Source organism: Phacochoerus africanus, chromosome 5 (assembly GCF_016906955.1).
Source record: "Phacochoerus africanus isolate WHEZ1 chromosome 5, ROS_Pafr_v1, whole genome shotgun sequence".
Taxonomy (NCBI): Eukaryota; Metazoa; Chordata; class Mammalia; order Artiodactyla; family Suidae; genus Phacochoerus; species Phacochoerus africanus.
The window spans coordinates 116,360,036-116,376,503 of NC_062548.1; the positions used below are offsets into that span (position 1 = coordinate 116,360,036).

At 49.4% G+C, this 16,468-nt stretch overlaps 1 protein-coding gene and 1 long non-coding RNA gene across 2 annotated transcripts; one reads left to right on the forward strand and one right to left on the reverse strand.

The window, feature by feature from the left end:
• Positions 1 to 452: 452 nt before the first annotated feature.
• LOC125128240 (uncharacterized) lies at positions 453 to 12,294 on the forward strand. Its single transcript, XR_007135183.1, has 5 exons — positions 453 to 580; positions 2,417 to 2,564; positions 3,333 to 3,552; positions 11,521 to 11,633; positions 12,265 to 12,294. It is a non-coding gene; the product is annotated as an uncharacterized LOC125128240 (long non-coding RNA).
• DNAJC5G (DnaJ heat shock protein family (Hsp40) member C5 gamma) lies at positions 2,406 to 3,501 on the reverse strand. Its single transcript, XM_047782416.1, has 3 exons — positions 3,308 to 3,501; positions 2,790 to 3,051; positions 2,406 to 2,593 (listed from the first exon to the last, which is right to left on the reverse strand). Exons 1-3 carry the CDS (start codon positions 3,448 to 3,450, stop codon positions 2,420 to 2,422), a joined length of 579 nt encoding a protein of 192 aa, XP_047638372.1. The 5' UTR covers positions 3,451 to 3,501; the 3' UTR covers positions 2,406 to 2,419.
• Positions 12,295 to 16,468: the final 4,174 nt, after the last annotated feature.

A 16,468-nucleotide genomic window follows, 5' to 3' on the forward strand; every position in this document is an offset into this window, starting at 1 on the left:
AGGGTGGGAAGAAAGATCTTGCCGGACCTCCAGCCTGTCGGTGAAGGTTTCTGCCTCTGAGGCTTAGCCAGTGACCTTGGCCCTCTTCCTCTGAACCCCATGACTCAGAAGAAAGGCACCAGAGATAAAGAGAGAGGCTCTGGCCCAACACTTCTGGTCCATTTTTGTTCTTGCCCAGACTTTTCTTATATCCCCTAGAAAAAGAAGCCCAGGAGGCTGGAGCTGACAGGTGCGCCAGGGCCTGGAAGGACCTTGTGTGCATGCTCCGAGAGCGTGTGGGTTCTGGTCCATGAACCCATCCCTGGAGCCACTCCAAGGACTTTAAATTTGTTAGGAAATCGAGAGACGCTGGACTGGACAGAAAGGACCTGGATGCCAGGGACCTATTTTGGGCACCAAGGGGAATCAGTCTCCAGGGAAATGTTAGAACACTGACAAAGTCATGAGCACAGTGTTCTGGGAAGCCGAAGCCTCTGTTCCGGCTCCGCAGGTTCCCTGGACACCGGCTTCCCGAGGCGGGCTGGTCTCGGAAGCGCACACCGCTCCTCTACCTTCCCCGCCGCCTTCTTCTCCATCTCAGGTACCATCTGTCTTTGGGGGACCCGACACAGGCACTGGGATTGGACCAAAGCTCTTTTATTCACAGACATGCCTTAGCCCGTCTCCCAGGCCAGCGAGAGACGTTGGAGGAGTTACTAGGCCCTGACCCTGCCTGGATGCAAAATGGTGTGCCGAGGAGGCACGCGTGGGGAAAGGGTCTGTCAAAGGTGGCTCTTGACCCTGTCACCCAGTTCGTGCCCCTGTTTCAAGACCAAAACATACAGTGATCAGCCTACAAAGGATGGAGGTAGGCAGGCCCAGATGTGTGAACCTCAGTCATCCCACAGGCCCCATCTAAGGTGCTTTGCTGGCAGCTGCAGTCCAGGGAGGATCCGGAGGTAATGCCACATGCGTTGGCACCAGAAGAAGGTGAGACCGGCCCCCAGCAAGGTGTACGCACTTAGGAAGGACTCTAAGAGTTCTTGGTACACAGAGTTGCAACAAAGGAGGATTAGCTGGTACAGCAGCTCTGGGACGGCATCCACCCTGCTTGGTTATCAGGATCTTGATGGAGATACGGCAAGCGGCTGACGGAGCAGCTGACACTGGCTCAAATCCCAAGGAAGGCCCAGGAAAAAGCATGCTCTGGGAAGGACTGTCACCACTGCCCAGGACCTTGTAAGGACAGGGATAGGAGGGCCACTCTAAAAGATGAAAATCAGGGCTGGAGCTAAAAAGGAGAGTATCTGGGCAACCATGCAGGGCCAGGGTCCGTGATCCCATCAAGAAGAAGGCAGCATCCTCACTGGGATGGACGCCATCCGAAGATGGGTTTTTTTTTTTTTACAAGAAGAGCAAATCAGGGGCAATGTCAGGACAGGGCTACTTGCTCCTCTCTTCACCGAGTCCAGCTGACTGAGCAGCAAAGGGCACCCTTGCTGGGTTAGCACCTAGGGGCAGAAGGAGTTGGAATCTTATTAATGAGAAAGAATGATCACCCGGAATTTTTTTTTCCTTTTTTCGGTTGCCCCATAGCATATGGAATTCTCAGGCCAGGGATCAGATCAGAGTTGTGGCTGCAAGCCAAGCCACAACTGCAGCAATGCTGGATCCTTAGCCCACCATGCCGTGCCAGGGATCGAACCTGCATCCCAGCGCTCCCAAGACACTGCCAATCCCGTTGCACCACACTGGGAACTCCAATGATCACCCAGAATTTAAAGCAAACCCCCTATAGGTAAGGAAGGGTATAAACACCTGTAGTCCACACCGTAAGGACAGAAACTTCCCACTAGTGACACATCTGAAATTAGTGTGTATTCTTTTCTTACCCTTGAATCATTGCTGCATTTCAGTTTTCGTACCTCACTCTCCATCTTTTAATAACTGTTATCACTAGAATTATCGTTCCCTCTTCTAAAATGTTCTCTGTGTCCTATGATGAAATTTGAAACACACACATATAAACATTTAGCAACAATTTTTTTGGTCTACTGGTGAGAAAACGGGTACCATGCAGTTATGCATTTGCATCACTAGGTGGCACTGGTGTGAACCGCAATTTGGGGTGGCAATCTCGCCACTTTCCCTTTGAGTAAACGCAATGAACTGCATCCTCTAACTTTTCTCCAACCACCGCTTTTTCTAGGCACAGTCTCTCACCCCGTTCTTTACGTGAATGCCCACCCCATTCACTAAGCTTAACAGTCCTGAGAGGCCAACATTACATTCAAAACTGTCAGTTTGTGGCATAAGCCCCTCAGAACCTAAAGGCACCCGCTTTTCTGTCTTCACTCTGCGCCAATGCTGACTTGAGGCTCCAATTGCTGGGCAGTCACAGTTTCACCCCCTGCCATTTCCTTCATCCCTAATCCAGCTCTTACCCCAGCTCCTGTCTGGGGTTCTCACCTGATCTTGGAGGCTGGTTCTGGACATTTGGCTCATATTTTCTCTTCGCTACTTCCTCGGGTGGCGGTCGAAGTGTTCCACAGCAAAAGCAGCAGCAGCAACAGCAACAGCAACAGGTGAGCAGAGCACACAGGAGGACAAGTGTCTGAAAGGTGGGAAAGAACGGCTTCGATCTAGCAGTTCTTCTGTATTTCCATTCACGCTCCCATCCCTCAATCCTTCCAGCACCCAGGATATGAGGTAACAGGAGCATCTGTCCCAGGAGAGGAGGATCAGCTGTCCTGGGAGAGGAGGGATGCTCCTCCTTCCTTATGCTTAAGGGATTAGGAGGAATTGTGTACCTTGAACCAACAACTATTCATCGTAAAGTAGTAGGTCACACCTTCTTCGCCAAAGTGATCGTATATATAAATGCCCAATGAGCCATGCCGGTCGTAAATTTTCCGCTTCTTAGGGTCACTCAGTACGGCGTGGGCTGTGTTGATCTCTTTGAATATCTCTGCTGCTTGAGGGTCCCCTGGATTCTTGTCTGGATGATACTTCAAGGCCAGTCTCCTACCCAGGCAATACCCAAAAGGAGTGGGGGGAGAGGATGGGGAATGGCTGGGGAGGGAGGGTGAGGATGAAGGACAGGGAGAGGTCTCTAGAGGGAAGCAAGAAGGCCTGAGATGTGGGACAAAGGATGGAGGCAAGGAGCCCAAGCCTAAATTCCTTCCCACGTCACACGGAAGAGGATGATGGCTCACCCGGCCCCAAGGTGAGGGCTTGGGGATTTAAAAATGGGTCAGAAAGCAAGACAGAAGGAAGAGTTTAAGGGGGGGGGGAATTCCAGGATTTAATAAGGGGCCAAGGTCTGAACCTGTAGGCCTTTTTCACATCTTCAGGTGAGGCACCCTTCTTAAGCTCCAGCACTGCGTAGAGGGTTGACCCAGTTTTGGACAACCGGCGGGCTGCCTCCTCCACATGAGCCATGTATGATCTGGGGCAGCGGAGAAGAAACATTTGTGAGAACTTCCACAGGGGTGGCCACGGAGACACGAACTACCAATGACAGGAAACTCACGGCCTTTAGGGGCTTCGCAGAAAAGCGGCTACTATGGACAGGTATAAGGCAATGGTGTGCAGCCTTTGTGACCAGCAGGAGAGTGGAGGTGACCAGATGAGACAATCCACTTCAAATTTTAAAGGGGAAACATTCTGGAGTTCCCGTGGTGGCTCAGTGGTTAACGAATCTGACTAGGAACCATGAGGTTGTGGGTTCGATTCCCTGCCCTCGCTGAGTGGGTTAAGGATCCGGTGTTGCTGTGAGCTGTGGTGTAGGTTGCAGACTCTGCTTGGATCCCGCGTTGCTGTGGCTCTGGCGTAGGCTGGCAGCTACAGCTCTGATTGGACCCCTAGCCTGGGAACCTCCATATGCCATGGGAGTGGCCCCAGAAAAAGGCAAAAAGACCAAAAAAAAAGAAAAAAAAAGAAAGAAAGAAACATTCTTCTCCTCACATTTCCCAGTGTCCTTCAGATACACAGACCTCCAGACACCCCACATTCTACAGAGGTGAAGCAAGTGGGGGGTAGGGTCTAAACCCTGCGAAAAGATTGATTTTTGTCCAGAGCTACTAGTACCTTAAGGAAAGAGCCCGGCCCCTGTCCATGCTCATTGCTAGGTTTGAAAGAGCAGCAGGGCCCCAGCCACTGAGCAGGCTGGGTTGGGGACGGTGGAGATCCACCACACCCAGGGGAGAAACAAACCACATCAAACCCTGAGCTCCCTAAGAGAAGTCAAGTGTCTAAAAGCCAGGCCAGGAGGCAGTGCCTGCACGGAGACCTGACTTGCTCCCCTCCCAAACCATCCCACTCCGGCCCCTCAGAGAGAACGGAGGGATGACTCCGAGGATGAAGGAGGAAGTGAAAAGGGGGAGCCGTGGGGCCGAGCAGAGAGGTAGCCCGGCGCTGGACTCCAGAGAGTGGGGGAGAGCTTGGGAGGCCTGGGAGAACAGAGGCGACAAGCTCGGAAGGGAATGCTCTAGTCCCCCAGGTCCCCTCTGGCTCTGTGTGGACCCCCCAACCTGGCCTGGCCTGGCCTGGCCTCTACCTCGAAGTCACTCTCTTTAGCTGCGAAGGCCTCACACAACCTCCATCAAGGTGTGAAACGTCACACGGCTGGCCGTGGTCCAGAGGCCGACTGCGCCTGCGCACTGCGTCAACTCTCGGGGTCGCTTTTTGGCGCTGCCGGAAGGCCTGGGAGGGACTTATTTCGCTCGCGGGAAGCCTGAGCGTAGGGATCTACCTGGCGCCAGAGCACAAGTGTTTGCCCGGTGTTGGTTCCCTTCCTACCCACCGCTACGGCCTCCAGGGGTGTCCCTTCTCCATTGGGAGAGGAATCATTCGTCCTGATCAGGGACATGACTCATCCATTCACTTAAGGAAAAATAACAAGGCTTGCAGACCGTGGCTGTATGAGAGGTACGGTTGCTGCCAACCTTTCTCCAGAGGTGTATTACCTTCCCAGCCTTCTTTTTCAGAATGTAATGGTCTCCTCTTGGTCCTTTTTTCCCCCTTCCGCCTGGAAACTCCTTTACATGCTTTAAGACCTACAGCAAATGTCAGTATTCCTAGGAATCCTTCCTTCCTTACTGTAAATTGTACCCACCTTGCTCTGTAAAGTATTTAAACTATCATATTGTAATTTTTAGTTTGTATGTTCTTTTAAAACGATGTCTTGAACATTTCCAAAAGTCATTACTGTTCTTCAGAAACTTCCTTTAAATACTAGTACCTCGTAAGTTATGTATCATAACGTAATAATAGAATCCAGAGCGGTTGTTTCTAATCATTTGATAGTATAATGATCTTATTATGAAAATTCTTATGTATCAATCTTTATTTTTTATTTTTATTTTTTGTCTTTTTTCCATTTCTTGGGCCACTCCCGGGGCATATGGAGGTTCCCAGGCGAGGGGTCGAATCAGAGCTGTAGCTGCCAGCCTACGCCAGAGCCACAGCAACGCAGGATCCGAGCCGCGTCTGCGACCTACACCACAGCTCACGGCAACGCCGGATCGTTAACCCACTGAGCAAGGGCAGGAATAGAACCTGCAACCTCATGGTTCCTAATCGGATTCATTAACCACTGCGCCACGACGGGAACTCCTATCAATCTTTAAATAAATCGCTTTGTTTTCTCTTTAGGGTAGATTCCTAGAAGTGGAATTATTGGGTTGAAGTGAATTTTTTTCTTTTCTTTTTATTTATTTTATTATTACTCAATGAATTTTATTACATTTATAGTTGTGCAGTGATCATCACAACCCAATTTTATAGCATTTCCATCCCAAACCCCCAGCCCACCCCCCCCACTCCCAACCTGTCTCCTTTGGCAACCATAAGTTTTTCAAAGTCTGTGGGTCAGTATCTGTTCTGCAAAGTTCATTGTGTCCTTTTTTAGATCCCACATGTAAGCGATAGCATATGATGTTGGTGTCTCACTGCCTGACAAACCTCACTTAGCATGATAATTTCTAGGTCCATCCATGTTGCTGCAAATGCTGTTATTTCTTTCCTTTTATTGGCCGAGTAATATTCCATTGTATAGATGCACCCCATCTTCTTGATCCGTTCCTCTATTGATGGACATTTAGGTTGTTTCCATGTCTTGGCTATTAGCGCTGCGATGAATGTTGGAGTACATGTATCTTTTCGAGTCATGGTTTTCTCTGGAAAAGAGAATTTTTTTGAGGCTTTTGATCTGTAGGGCTTTCTTTCCAGAAAGTTAAGTACCACTTTATCTTCTTCATCAATTTACATGCCACCTACAGGGCATGAGAGCACTTGTTTCTACTTCCTGTGATCTCCGAGAAGGTTCGTACCACTTATAATTTGCCGCTTCGGTGATACTGCTTTTCATAAGGAGGAGCACTCAATGGCTCCTAGAGCATGTAACTGAAAGCGCCTTATTATTTCAGTCCTGTCTCTCTGTTACTCCTCTTGTGGTTTTTATTAGCCCTTTATTGCCGTTCCTTGTGCGCATTTACCTCCCCTTCTAGGTTTGAAGTTGTAAATCAGTACTGCACCCCCAAGATGTGAGCCATCTGAGCAAACTAAGGGGTCCAGGTACCACAGGCCCATGTGGATTAATTATTTCTGTAGATCCGTGATCAGTGTAGGGATGAAAATCTCTGATATCACTTAACCCGGCTCACAGGTTCTGGGTTAGATGAGTTTAAGGAGAATCACTTAAAGCAAAGAAGCTGAAGCTGACAATTTTGGGGGGGTTTGTACTGGACCACATTTCTCTAACTAACTTCCAGAACTAGCAGAAGAGCCCAAGTCAGGTCTTCAGTTAATACTGGGAAGAGGGCAGAAGGCCCTGGAGGTGCAGTGCACTTACCGTGAACTTCTTCCCTCCATCTCCAGGCCCACTGTGGTCTGGCCCCTGCCTCTCCCTCCAACTTTATCAGGTACCACCGGCTTGCTCGCTCTAGTCTCTGCTTTTCTGGAAGGTCTTTGCAGACACCATACGCCCTCCCTCTCCTCTGCCTGGAGGACTCGGCCCCAGGCTACTTGCATGGCTGACGTCTCATCCTTTGTGGCTCTCAGCTTCATGCCTCCCCAGAGAGGCCTTCTAAATTGAGTTCCACTCCTCTCTCCCCATCTCATAAACATGTTTGCCATGATTTGTGAATACGTGATTTTGTGTGCATGTTGATTTGCTTAAGGTCTGCCTTCACCAGTAGACCGTGAACTCCACGAGGGCAGGAACCTTGTCTGCTTGTTCATCACTGTGTCCCCAGCACCTAGAACCATGCCTGGCTCAAAAATCAGTGAATTAATGAGTCGCTGAATGAGCCATAGCAGAGGGAGCCCTCAGCTGGTCCAGTGGCGGCCCAGAGTTTGGGCCGTAACAGGAATTCCCTAGGACAGGTGCAGTTAGCTGGGGAATTGGACAGGACTGCATAGCCCACCTTTCCTCACGTGATCTGAGATAAGAAGACACATAGGAGCTCCCGTTATGGCTCAGCAGGTTAATAACATAATCTCTGTGAGGAGGCAGGTCGATCCCTGGCCTTGCTCAATGGGTTAAAGATCCGTGGTTGCCACCAGCTGTGGTGTAGGCCTCAGCTACAGCTCCAGTTGGATCCCTAGCCTGGGAACTTCCATATGCCACAGGTGCAGCTGTAAAAAGAAAAGAGAGAAGAGACACAGGGGTAAACACTAGTAGGGATCGTCATGGCTATTCTGGGCTCCTTGATTCTTATTTGTCTTTGTTTTCTTCCAATTCCTAACACTGATCCTGGAATATTGTCAGTGCTGAATAAATGTGGGTTGGTTGAATGAACAAGTACACTTTTGTGTACCTTTTCAGAAGCATTTTTACGTAGTTGTCTCCTTGGATCCCCACGCCAACCCTGGGAGGCGTTGTGATCAAATCCCTGCTTTATAGACGTGAGCCCGAGAAAGAGGGCAAATTAAGCTCCGAGAAGAGTTTGTAAACATCTTGCCAGAGGCTCCACAATGCTATTACCTCTTATCACTGCCCTCTGACATTTTAATTAATTCTAATCATAGTTCTTGGCTCTTGAAATAGCCATTATCTTTGTGTCTTCGGAGTGTCTGCTCTGAATGAGATGATATTGCAGCCAGCAGACTGCAGAGATGGCAGTAGAAACAGGCAGGTCGTCCTGGCCTCCTCTGGCCAGGGGCCCTCCACTTGGCCTTCATCTAGAAACAGACCCCTTTTGACTCCATTTTCTCTGCACAAGGTCTCTTCTAACACCCAGCAAAGAACTAGGAAGAGCACACAGGCCAAGAGTCAGAAGCCCTAGATCTTAGTTTTGGCTCTGGCTCTAACAGACTGTGTGATCTTGGGTAGGTCACTTCATCTCTGAGTCTCTTCCCTCTTGGGTGTAATCCTGTGCCATTTTATTTATTTATTTATTTTGTCTTTTTTTTTTGCCATTTCTTGGGCCACTCCCGTGGCATATAGAGGTTCCCAGGCTAGGGGTCCAATCAGAGCTGTAGCCACCGGCCTACGCCAGAGCCACAGCAGTGCGGGATCTGAGCCTCATCTGTGACCTACACCATGGCTTATGGCAACGCTGGGTCCTTAACCCACTGAGCGAGGTCAGGGATGGAACCCGCAGCCTCATGGTTCCTAGTCGGATTCGTTAACCACTGAGCCACGACGGGAACTCCTTGTGCCATTTTATAGGATTGAGGTCAAGACTAAATTAAATTTGGTTGTAAAAATAATAGCAGAACTTTAAAGTACCCATGCTAGAGAAGGATGACCTACTGCAGACTCTTCTGGACTCATTTGCCCTCCCGTCATATCTTGACTCCGTGATCTTAGAAGTTTACTACCTCACAAAGCCGTTTGGTCTCTTCTGGAGAAAACCAAGAAGCATCCCTTATTTACCCACAAACAATAAAGTTTTAGTCATATAGCTGGAATGCACACATACAGACAGCAGACACTGGCATATTTATACCCAACACATCATACTCTCAAACATATGCAGTGGGAGAGAGATCATAATTTATCATACCCAACCCCCAGGTTCTAGGATTGTACAGTTTTTGAGCTGGAAGGGACCTCAGAGACTTAACTCATCCAGTGCCTTCATTTTGTAATTGAGAAAAGTGTGGTCCAGAGAGAAGGATCAACCTGCCCAAGGTCAACCTGTGAGGTCCAGACTAGGTCTTCTGATGCCAAGTTCACTGCCTGTACTGTGACTGCTCCTGGTACACACCAGCTCCCTTCCCACTTTATTAATTCATTTCTTGGCTCAGCCCGTGGCATGTGGAAGTTCCCAGGCCAGGGATCGATCAAATCCAAGCCACAACAGCAGCCTGAGCGCCTGCCATGACAATGCTGGGTCCTTAACCCACTGCACCACCAAAGAACTCCTCCCTCCCACTTTAAAATCCAGGTGTAGAGACAGACCAGAGCTGTAGCTGACATTCGCCTCCTTTCATTGTGATGTCAGGTAAGGTCCTGCTTTCCCTCTCCCCGCTGAAGGTTGCGTACATGTGACCGAAGCACCTCTGGCCCAGTTTGATTGCCTGTCTTCCCCCAGGGCGGACATCTCATGGTGGGAGATGGAGGGCTTCCAGCCAGAAAAGCTGCTTTCTGCCCTGTCCTTTCTGCTCTGCAACCTCAGACTCTGCAGACCTAAGGGCAGGCTACTGGGGCCCACCTGCCTTACCTGTAAGATGGAGATAATAGTGTCTGTCTCTTAGGGTTGTCAGGAGGGCTGCTTATTTATTTGTTTGTTTGTTTATTTATTTATTTGCAAGCAAGCAAAGTCTTTTTTTAAATTTTTTTTTTGTCTTTTTGCTATTTCTTTGGGCCGCTCCCGCGGCATATGGAGGTTCCCAGGCTAGGGGTCTAACCGGCCTAACGCCGGATCGTTAACCCACTGAGCAAGGGCAGGGACCAAACCCGCAACCTCATGGTTCCTAGTCGGATTCGTTAACCACTGCGCCACGACGGGAACTCCGCAAAGTCTTTATTACAGGAAAGCAAATAGCTCCCAGGACTGCCGGGAGGCAGGAGAAGAGCCCCCCAGGAGGACCGCATATTTAATGCAAACAGTGATCGGCAGGTGTAAATGCCTTGTGACCTTATCATCATCCTCATTCTTTCTATCCTGGCTCTTCCCGATTTTGTGAAGAGAGGAGTTGTTTTTCTTTTTTTTTTTGTCTTTTTTTTGTCTTGTTGTTGTTGCTATTTCTTGGGCCGCTCCCGCGGCATATGGAGGTTCCCAGGCTAGGGGTTGAATCGGAGCTGTAGCCACCGGCCTACGCCAGAGCCACAGCAACGCAGGATCCGAGCCGCATCTGCAACCTACACCACAGCTCACGGCAACGCCGGATCGTTAACCCACTGAGCAAGGGCAGGGACTGAACCCGCAACCTCATGGTTCCTAGTCGGATTTGTTAACCACTGCGCCAAGACGGGAACTCCAGGAGTTGTTTTTCATTCTGTCTCTGGGAAGACGGGGTAAATCAGGACGCTCCCTCTAAGATTTGGAAATTGTCATTGGTATCCGTCCATCCCCTTTCTACTTCCTTTCCTCAGCCTCTTCGAACCCTATTTTCTCGTCCCTCTACCCAGTGCCCTCTGGCTGCCCAAAACATCTCCCCCAGTGTTCCCCACACAGTCAGGACTCCAAAATTACCCCTCTCACTTCCTTTCCTCTCAACATTTCTAATAAAACAATCATCTCCACACAACGATCTCATCCCTAAGGGTTAGGTGGAAAGCAATCCGATTAAAATGCGGTCGTTCAGTTCATAGTCAGAACGACTATTAATACCTCGCCCTCTTAATTCTTACTAACACAAAAGGAATAACTGGCAGGATTTCAGGACGTATGACTAAATTAAGTGAAAAATACCGGGCTATGTTGTGGGAAGAGATTCTGGGCCTCCAGTCACGTCTTTCCTTTCTCTTCGACTCCACCAGGGTCGTGTCTTTTCAGTTCTGTGGCTCTGCATTATTCGGAGTCTCTTTCTGCATCTCCGATAAGTTTCCTCTCCCCCTGGCTGACTCCTCTCCTTTCTTTCATCTCCCGATGGTGGATATTCTGTATGGGTTGGTCTTTAACCTCCTATGTTTGCTCCCTCCCCTTGACTTCAGCGAAGCAGTCTGTGGGCACGGCTTCAGCTGGCACTACTCTTCTTGAGCGTGGCTTGGTGTCATCTGCATGCCAGTCTCCCATTGCCTCAAAACCACCCTCTAAAATCTGAGCTCATGACCTTGCCCCCAGACTGGTTGTTCCGCTTGCTTTTCTCTACGTATGCAGGGCTATCACTCTTTCCAAGATAATGCTGCTCAAACCCCAAACATCAGTGAGCTATGGACTCATTATTTTCCCCCGAATTCAGGCCAAAAAATCTTATGAATTTCTTTTTTTCAAAACTGCTCTTTCAGGAATTCCCTGGTGGCACAGTGGGTTGAAGGATCTGGTTTTGTGGCTGCTGTGGCACGTGCTTGATCCTGGGCCTAGGAGCTTCCAGATGCCGTGGCACGGCAGGAAAAAAATTGCTCTTTCATTTTCCCCTGCTTTTCAGCTCCCACAGCCTTGAAGCCTCTCGGAGAAAGGGTTTCCATGTCACGCTGCCTGTTGTCCTAGCCTCCTATCTGTTCTCCCTACTGCCAGTCTCATGCCAGATACTGCTACCAGGTCAGTGTTGGCAAAGCAGTGCTTCCACTGTTACCACTTCTTTGCTCATAGCCTGCAGGTTGCAAAACAGCCCTTTGCATCTGGCAGCGAACCCCACGATTGAACCCCGTGACCCTTCCAAATGCATTGTCCACTACTGCCCTAAAGTAAACCTTCCATGATAATCAGTCTTTTTTTCTCTCCTAAATATTCCTCTTCTTTCTCACCTCTATACCATTGCCCTCACACCACCTCCCCTCACCAACTATCCTTTTAATGAATTGATTCACCTACTCAACACCTATCTCTTCAGCATTGCTCTATGCCTAGTGCCTTGGATACAATGAGAATCGGCTCTCATAGATTATAGCTTAGCATGGAAGACAGAGTCATTAATATCTTCAACAGATATTTATTAGGTGCTAACATGTTCTAGGGACTATAGCAGCAGACAAAGCAGACAAAAATTTCTGCTGTCATGTAGCTTAAATTCTGGTGAGAGGAGATAAGACAGTAAACAAGAAAAGTAAAATATTCAGTGTGTTAAGTGGTAGTAATTATTGTGGAAAAACATAAAGCAGAGGGTTGAGATGGAAAGTTTGCTAGGGAAGACAGCAATTTTTCTTTTTCTGTCTTTCTTTTTTTTTTCTAGGCTGCACCTGAGGCATATGGCCAGGGATTGAACTTCGTCCTCATGGATACCAGTCAGATTTGTTTCCTCTGAGCCAAGACTGCAATTTTTAAAAGGATAAGCAGAGAGGGCCTGTGAAAGGGATTACCAAAAAAAAAAAAAAATGAGAGGGAGTGGGATGGACTGGGAATGTGAGGTTAATAGATGCAAATTATTGCCTTTGGAATGGATAAGCAATGAGATCCTGCTGTGTAGCACTGGGAACTATATCTAGTCACGTATGATGGAGCATGATAATGTGAGAAAAAAATGTATATGGGTATGTGTGACTGGTCCCCTTGCTGTAGAGTAGAAAATTGACAGAACACTGTAAACCAGCTATAATGGGAAAAATAAAAGTCATTATTATAAAAAATAAATAAAAATAAAAACAAATTTCTATTGAGTTCAGAAATAAAAATGACAAAATTAAAAAAAATTTAAAAATATTATGGTCGCACCCATGACATATGTAAGTTCCCGGGCCAGAGATTGAATCCATGCCCAGCTGTGACCTATGCTACAGCTGTGGCAACGCCAGATCCTTTAATCCTCTACCCCAGGCCAGGGATCCGACCTGAACCTCTGCAGCAACCCAAGCTGCTGCAGTTGGATTCTTAACCCACTGTGCCATAGTGGGAACTCTGAAAATGCTATTTGAGTCAAGACCGGAAGCAGGTCCTTAGGTGAGTCCTGAAGCCATTTGGCAGAGTGTATTATAGATAAAGAGATGAGTAAATGCAAAGGCCCTGGGGTGGGAATATACCTGGTGTGTTTTAGGGCTACCTGCACAAAGGCAGAGTGGCCGAGGAGAGAGAGGAGAGTAGTATGAAATGAGATCAGAGGGCGCTGGATTGCATAGGGTTCTGCAGGCCAGTGGAAGGCCTTTGGCTGATACTGAGTGAGATGGAGGGTGATGACATCTGGCCTAGCTGCCTAGCCCGGATTGAGGAGAGACTGTAGGGGCAACAAAGGAAGAAAAAGTTAGATGACCTGGGAGGCTGATGCCATGATCAACAAGGCAGATGATGGTGGTTTCAACAAGGATGGGAGCAGGATTTGCTGACAGATTGGATGTGGGGTAAAGATAGAGAAGTCAAGGATGGCTCTAAGGTTTCTGGTCTGAGCAAATGCAAGGATGGAGTTCTGTGTTCTGACATGGGAGGACAGCTGCCGGAAGATTTGGGATGGGGTGACGATCAGGAGCTCAATTTTAGATGAAGCCTGAGATGCCTATTAGACATTAAAGAAGAGAGGTCAAGCTGACATTTGGGAATATGAGTTTGGGGTTCAAGTGAGAGATCTGAGAATCATCATCGTATAAGAAGCCATGTTTTAAAAGTTTTATTTTATATTTATTTGTCTTTCTCTCTTTTTACAGCTGCACCCACTGCATAAGGAGGTTCCAAGGCTAGGGGTCCAGCTGTAGCTGTAGCCACCAGCCTACACCAGGGCCACAGCAACGTGGGATCTGAGGCGCGTCTGCGACCTACACCACAGCTCACGGCAACGCCAGATCCTTAACCCACTGAGCAAGGCCAGGGATCAAACCTGCACCCTCATGGATGCCAGTGAGGTTCGTTAACCTCTGAGCCACGACGGGAACCCCCAATTTTTTTTTTAAACAGAAAGTTTCAAACACATGCAAAACCAGAATAGTGCAATGATCCGCCATGTACCCATCACCCAGCTTTGACAGTCACTGCTTTCTGCCGTTTCTACGTAGTATTTAAAGCCTTGAGACTGGATGGTATCTCCATGGGAGTGAGGGTAGAGAGGTAAGAGCAGACAGTGGCCAAGTCCTGGACTATTTCAGCATTAAAAGGTTGGGAAAATGAGGAGGAGCTGCTAAGGAGACTGAAAGAAAGCAGTCAAGGAAGCAGGAACAGAACCAGATTATGGTATCCTGGAAGCCAAGTGGAGAAACAATCTCCAAGTAACAATTTAATTACAGTCGGATAAGTGCTAAGGAAGAAGAAGTGTGCGGTGAGGATGCGTAACTTACACTGGCCTGGTTTGGGGGCGGGGGGTGTTCAGGGAAGGCTTCCCTGAGGAGGTGACATTCAAGCTGCAGCCCTCCTTCATCCTATCTATCTCCAACTTAAAGCCTGCTTCCTCCATCCTGCTTCTACTCTGCCAATCAGCTCCTCCTTTCTGGAATGGCTTTTTGGAGGACCGTGTATCAGGCCTTACAGTGTCCTGAGGACGCATGGTGAGAAGGATAACACCTGTCTTCAGGGAGCTCATACTCTAGCGAAGAGACTGACAAGCCAGTGATTTTGTTACAGGGTGGTTGAGTACTACTGCCACCTAAGCACAGTGAGCCTCGAGAGCACCAGGGAGGGGCACATAACTTCCCCAAGGGCTGGGCAGGGCGGGAGTAGGGGGAGTCAGGAAAGGCTTTCAGGGGGTAACACCTCTGCACCTACCCTTCAGCCTGGCTTAGACCTTTCAAGTGTTAACCCTTGCCCACGGCTTGGATTCCACTTCCTGCCTGAGATCTCTGGCCCCGACTAAATCCTGACCTCAGCACTGGGCTTGGCTCTCCTTCTCTCCCAAGATGAGCTGGTGCAGCCTGGGTTCCCCCTTCTGACCTGTCATCCTCTGCTCTTGCTCTGGAATCTGGCACTGACTTGTCCTCCCTGGAACAGCCAGGGCTTTCTGCCTCCACAACACCTTTGGGACTAAGAGCGGCCTAAGGACTCACCTTAGGGGAAAATAGGTATCTGAAGAAGGAGTAAGAGCATGTGGGTAAATCAGTAACGAAAAACCACAGGATAGAAATCTCTTGGAGTTCCTGTCGTGGCTCAGTGGTTAATGAATCCGACTAGGAACCATGAGGTTGGGGGTTTGATCCTTGGCCTTGCTCACTGGGTTAAGGATCCGGCATTGCCGTGAGCTGTGGTATAGGTCGCCGACACGGCTCAGATCCCACGTTGCTGTGGCTCTGGCATAGGCCAGCAGCTACAGCTCCAATTAGACCCCTAGCTTGGGAACCTCCATATGCTGCAGGTGCAGCCCTAGAAAAAGGAAAAAAAGAAAAAAAGAAAGAAAAAGAAAGAAAAATATCTCTTGCAATCAAGTCAAAGCCAGGAAGGGAGAGAACACGCCTATCTTGATCACCAGGAATCCCCAACTAGGATAGCAAAGTGGATGGCAGGAAATAAATGTTCAGCAAATGTTGAATGCATAGTTCTTAGCCTAAGCTGACCTTCTAACTCCTGCTCGGTATCCTAGCTCCCGTCCAGGTGCAGAACGCCTTCCTCATACCTGGCATTCAAGAGGACCCTTTGCAAAGATTTTCATAGGGTCACTTGATGGTTCTTTGAAAAACAGGTTTGACCTGTTTCACTACCAGGCTTGTCTTATATAAATTTCCAAGCAAAAACAAACCAAACTCCCTGCTATTGCTCTCTGCTTCCAGAGGCAGCTCATTCCAAGGCCAAGGAGCTGAGGCAAAGGGCAGCCCATTTGCTCCGAAGCCACTTTCCCTTCCTGCCTTCTCGATCCTCGCCGGGACAGTGGGGGGCGGGTATGTGCCAGCGTCTGCGCCCCATCCCTGGCACCCAGGGCTGCTGTCCGTACCCCAGGGGCTGCCCAGGAAGGGAAATCCCGGAGGAAGCCATTGTTGTCATTATCACGTCCTCTATTGCCGTGGTCGGCTGAAGCATGCCTAGAAGCCCCTTTCTCGCCTAGGGTCCCGGAGTGCCCATTTCCAACTCGTTCTACGCGGCCGCTTTGGGCAGGGCTCCCGCAGCCGCGCCCTGGAGGGAGCAGTGGCTCTGGCGTCACAGCTCCAAGGCTCTCAGAATTGGCAAAGCCCCAGGCCTGGTGCGGAGCTTCGAAAACCGACGGCGCCAGGCCGGAAGGGCCAGGTCCCTGGCACAGGCGAACGGGGACCCGAGTTGCACCCCAGCTCTGACGGGGACCAACAAGGTGACCTTGGCTGGTGGCTTCCTCTTTCGCAAATTCAGTTTGCCCTCCTATAACCGGAGAAGGAGCTGAGGCCCCATCCCTCTAGGGAGAGTTGGGGGGGGAGCCCCCCCCAACTCTCGCTCTCTTGTTGGGCGAGGACTTTGGGCTGCGCCCTGGGCGGGGAGCTGGGCGGAGAGTGCGGAGCAGAGGCTAGCGGGTGCCCGGTGCAGGGCGTGGGTGGAGGCGCTGCGCCTAAGCGCGCGCAGACCCT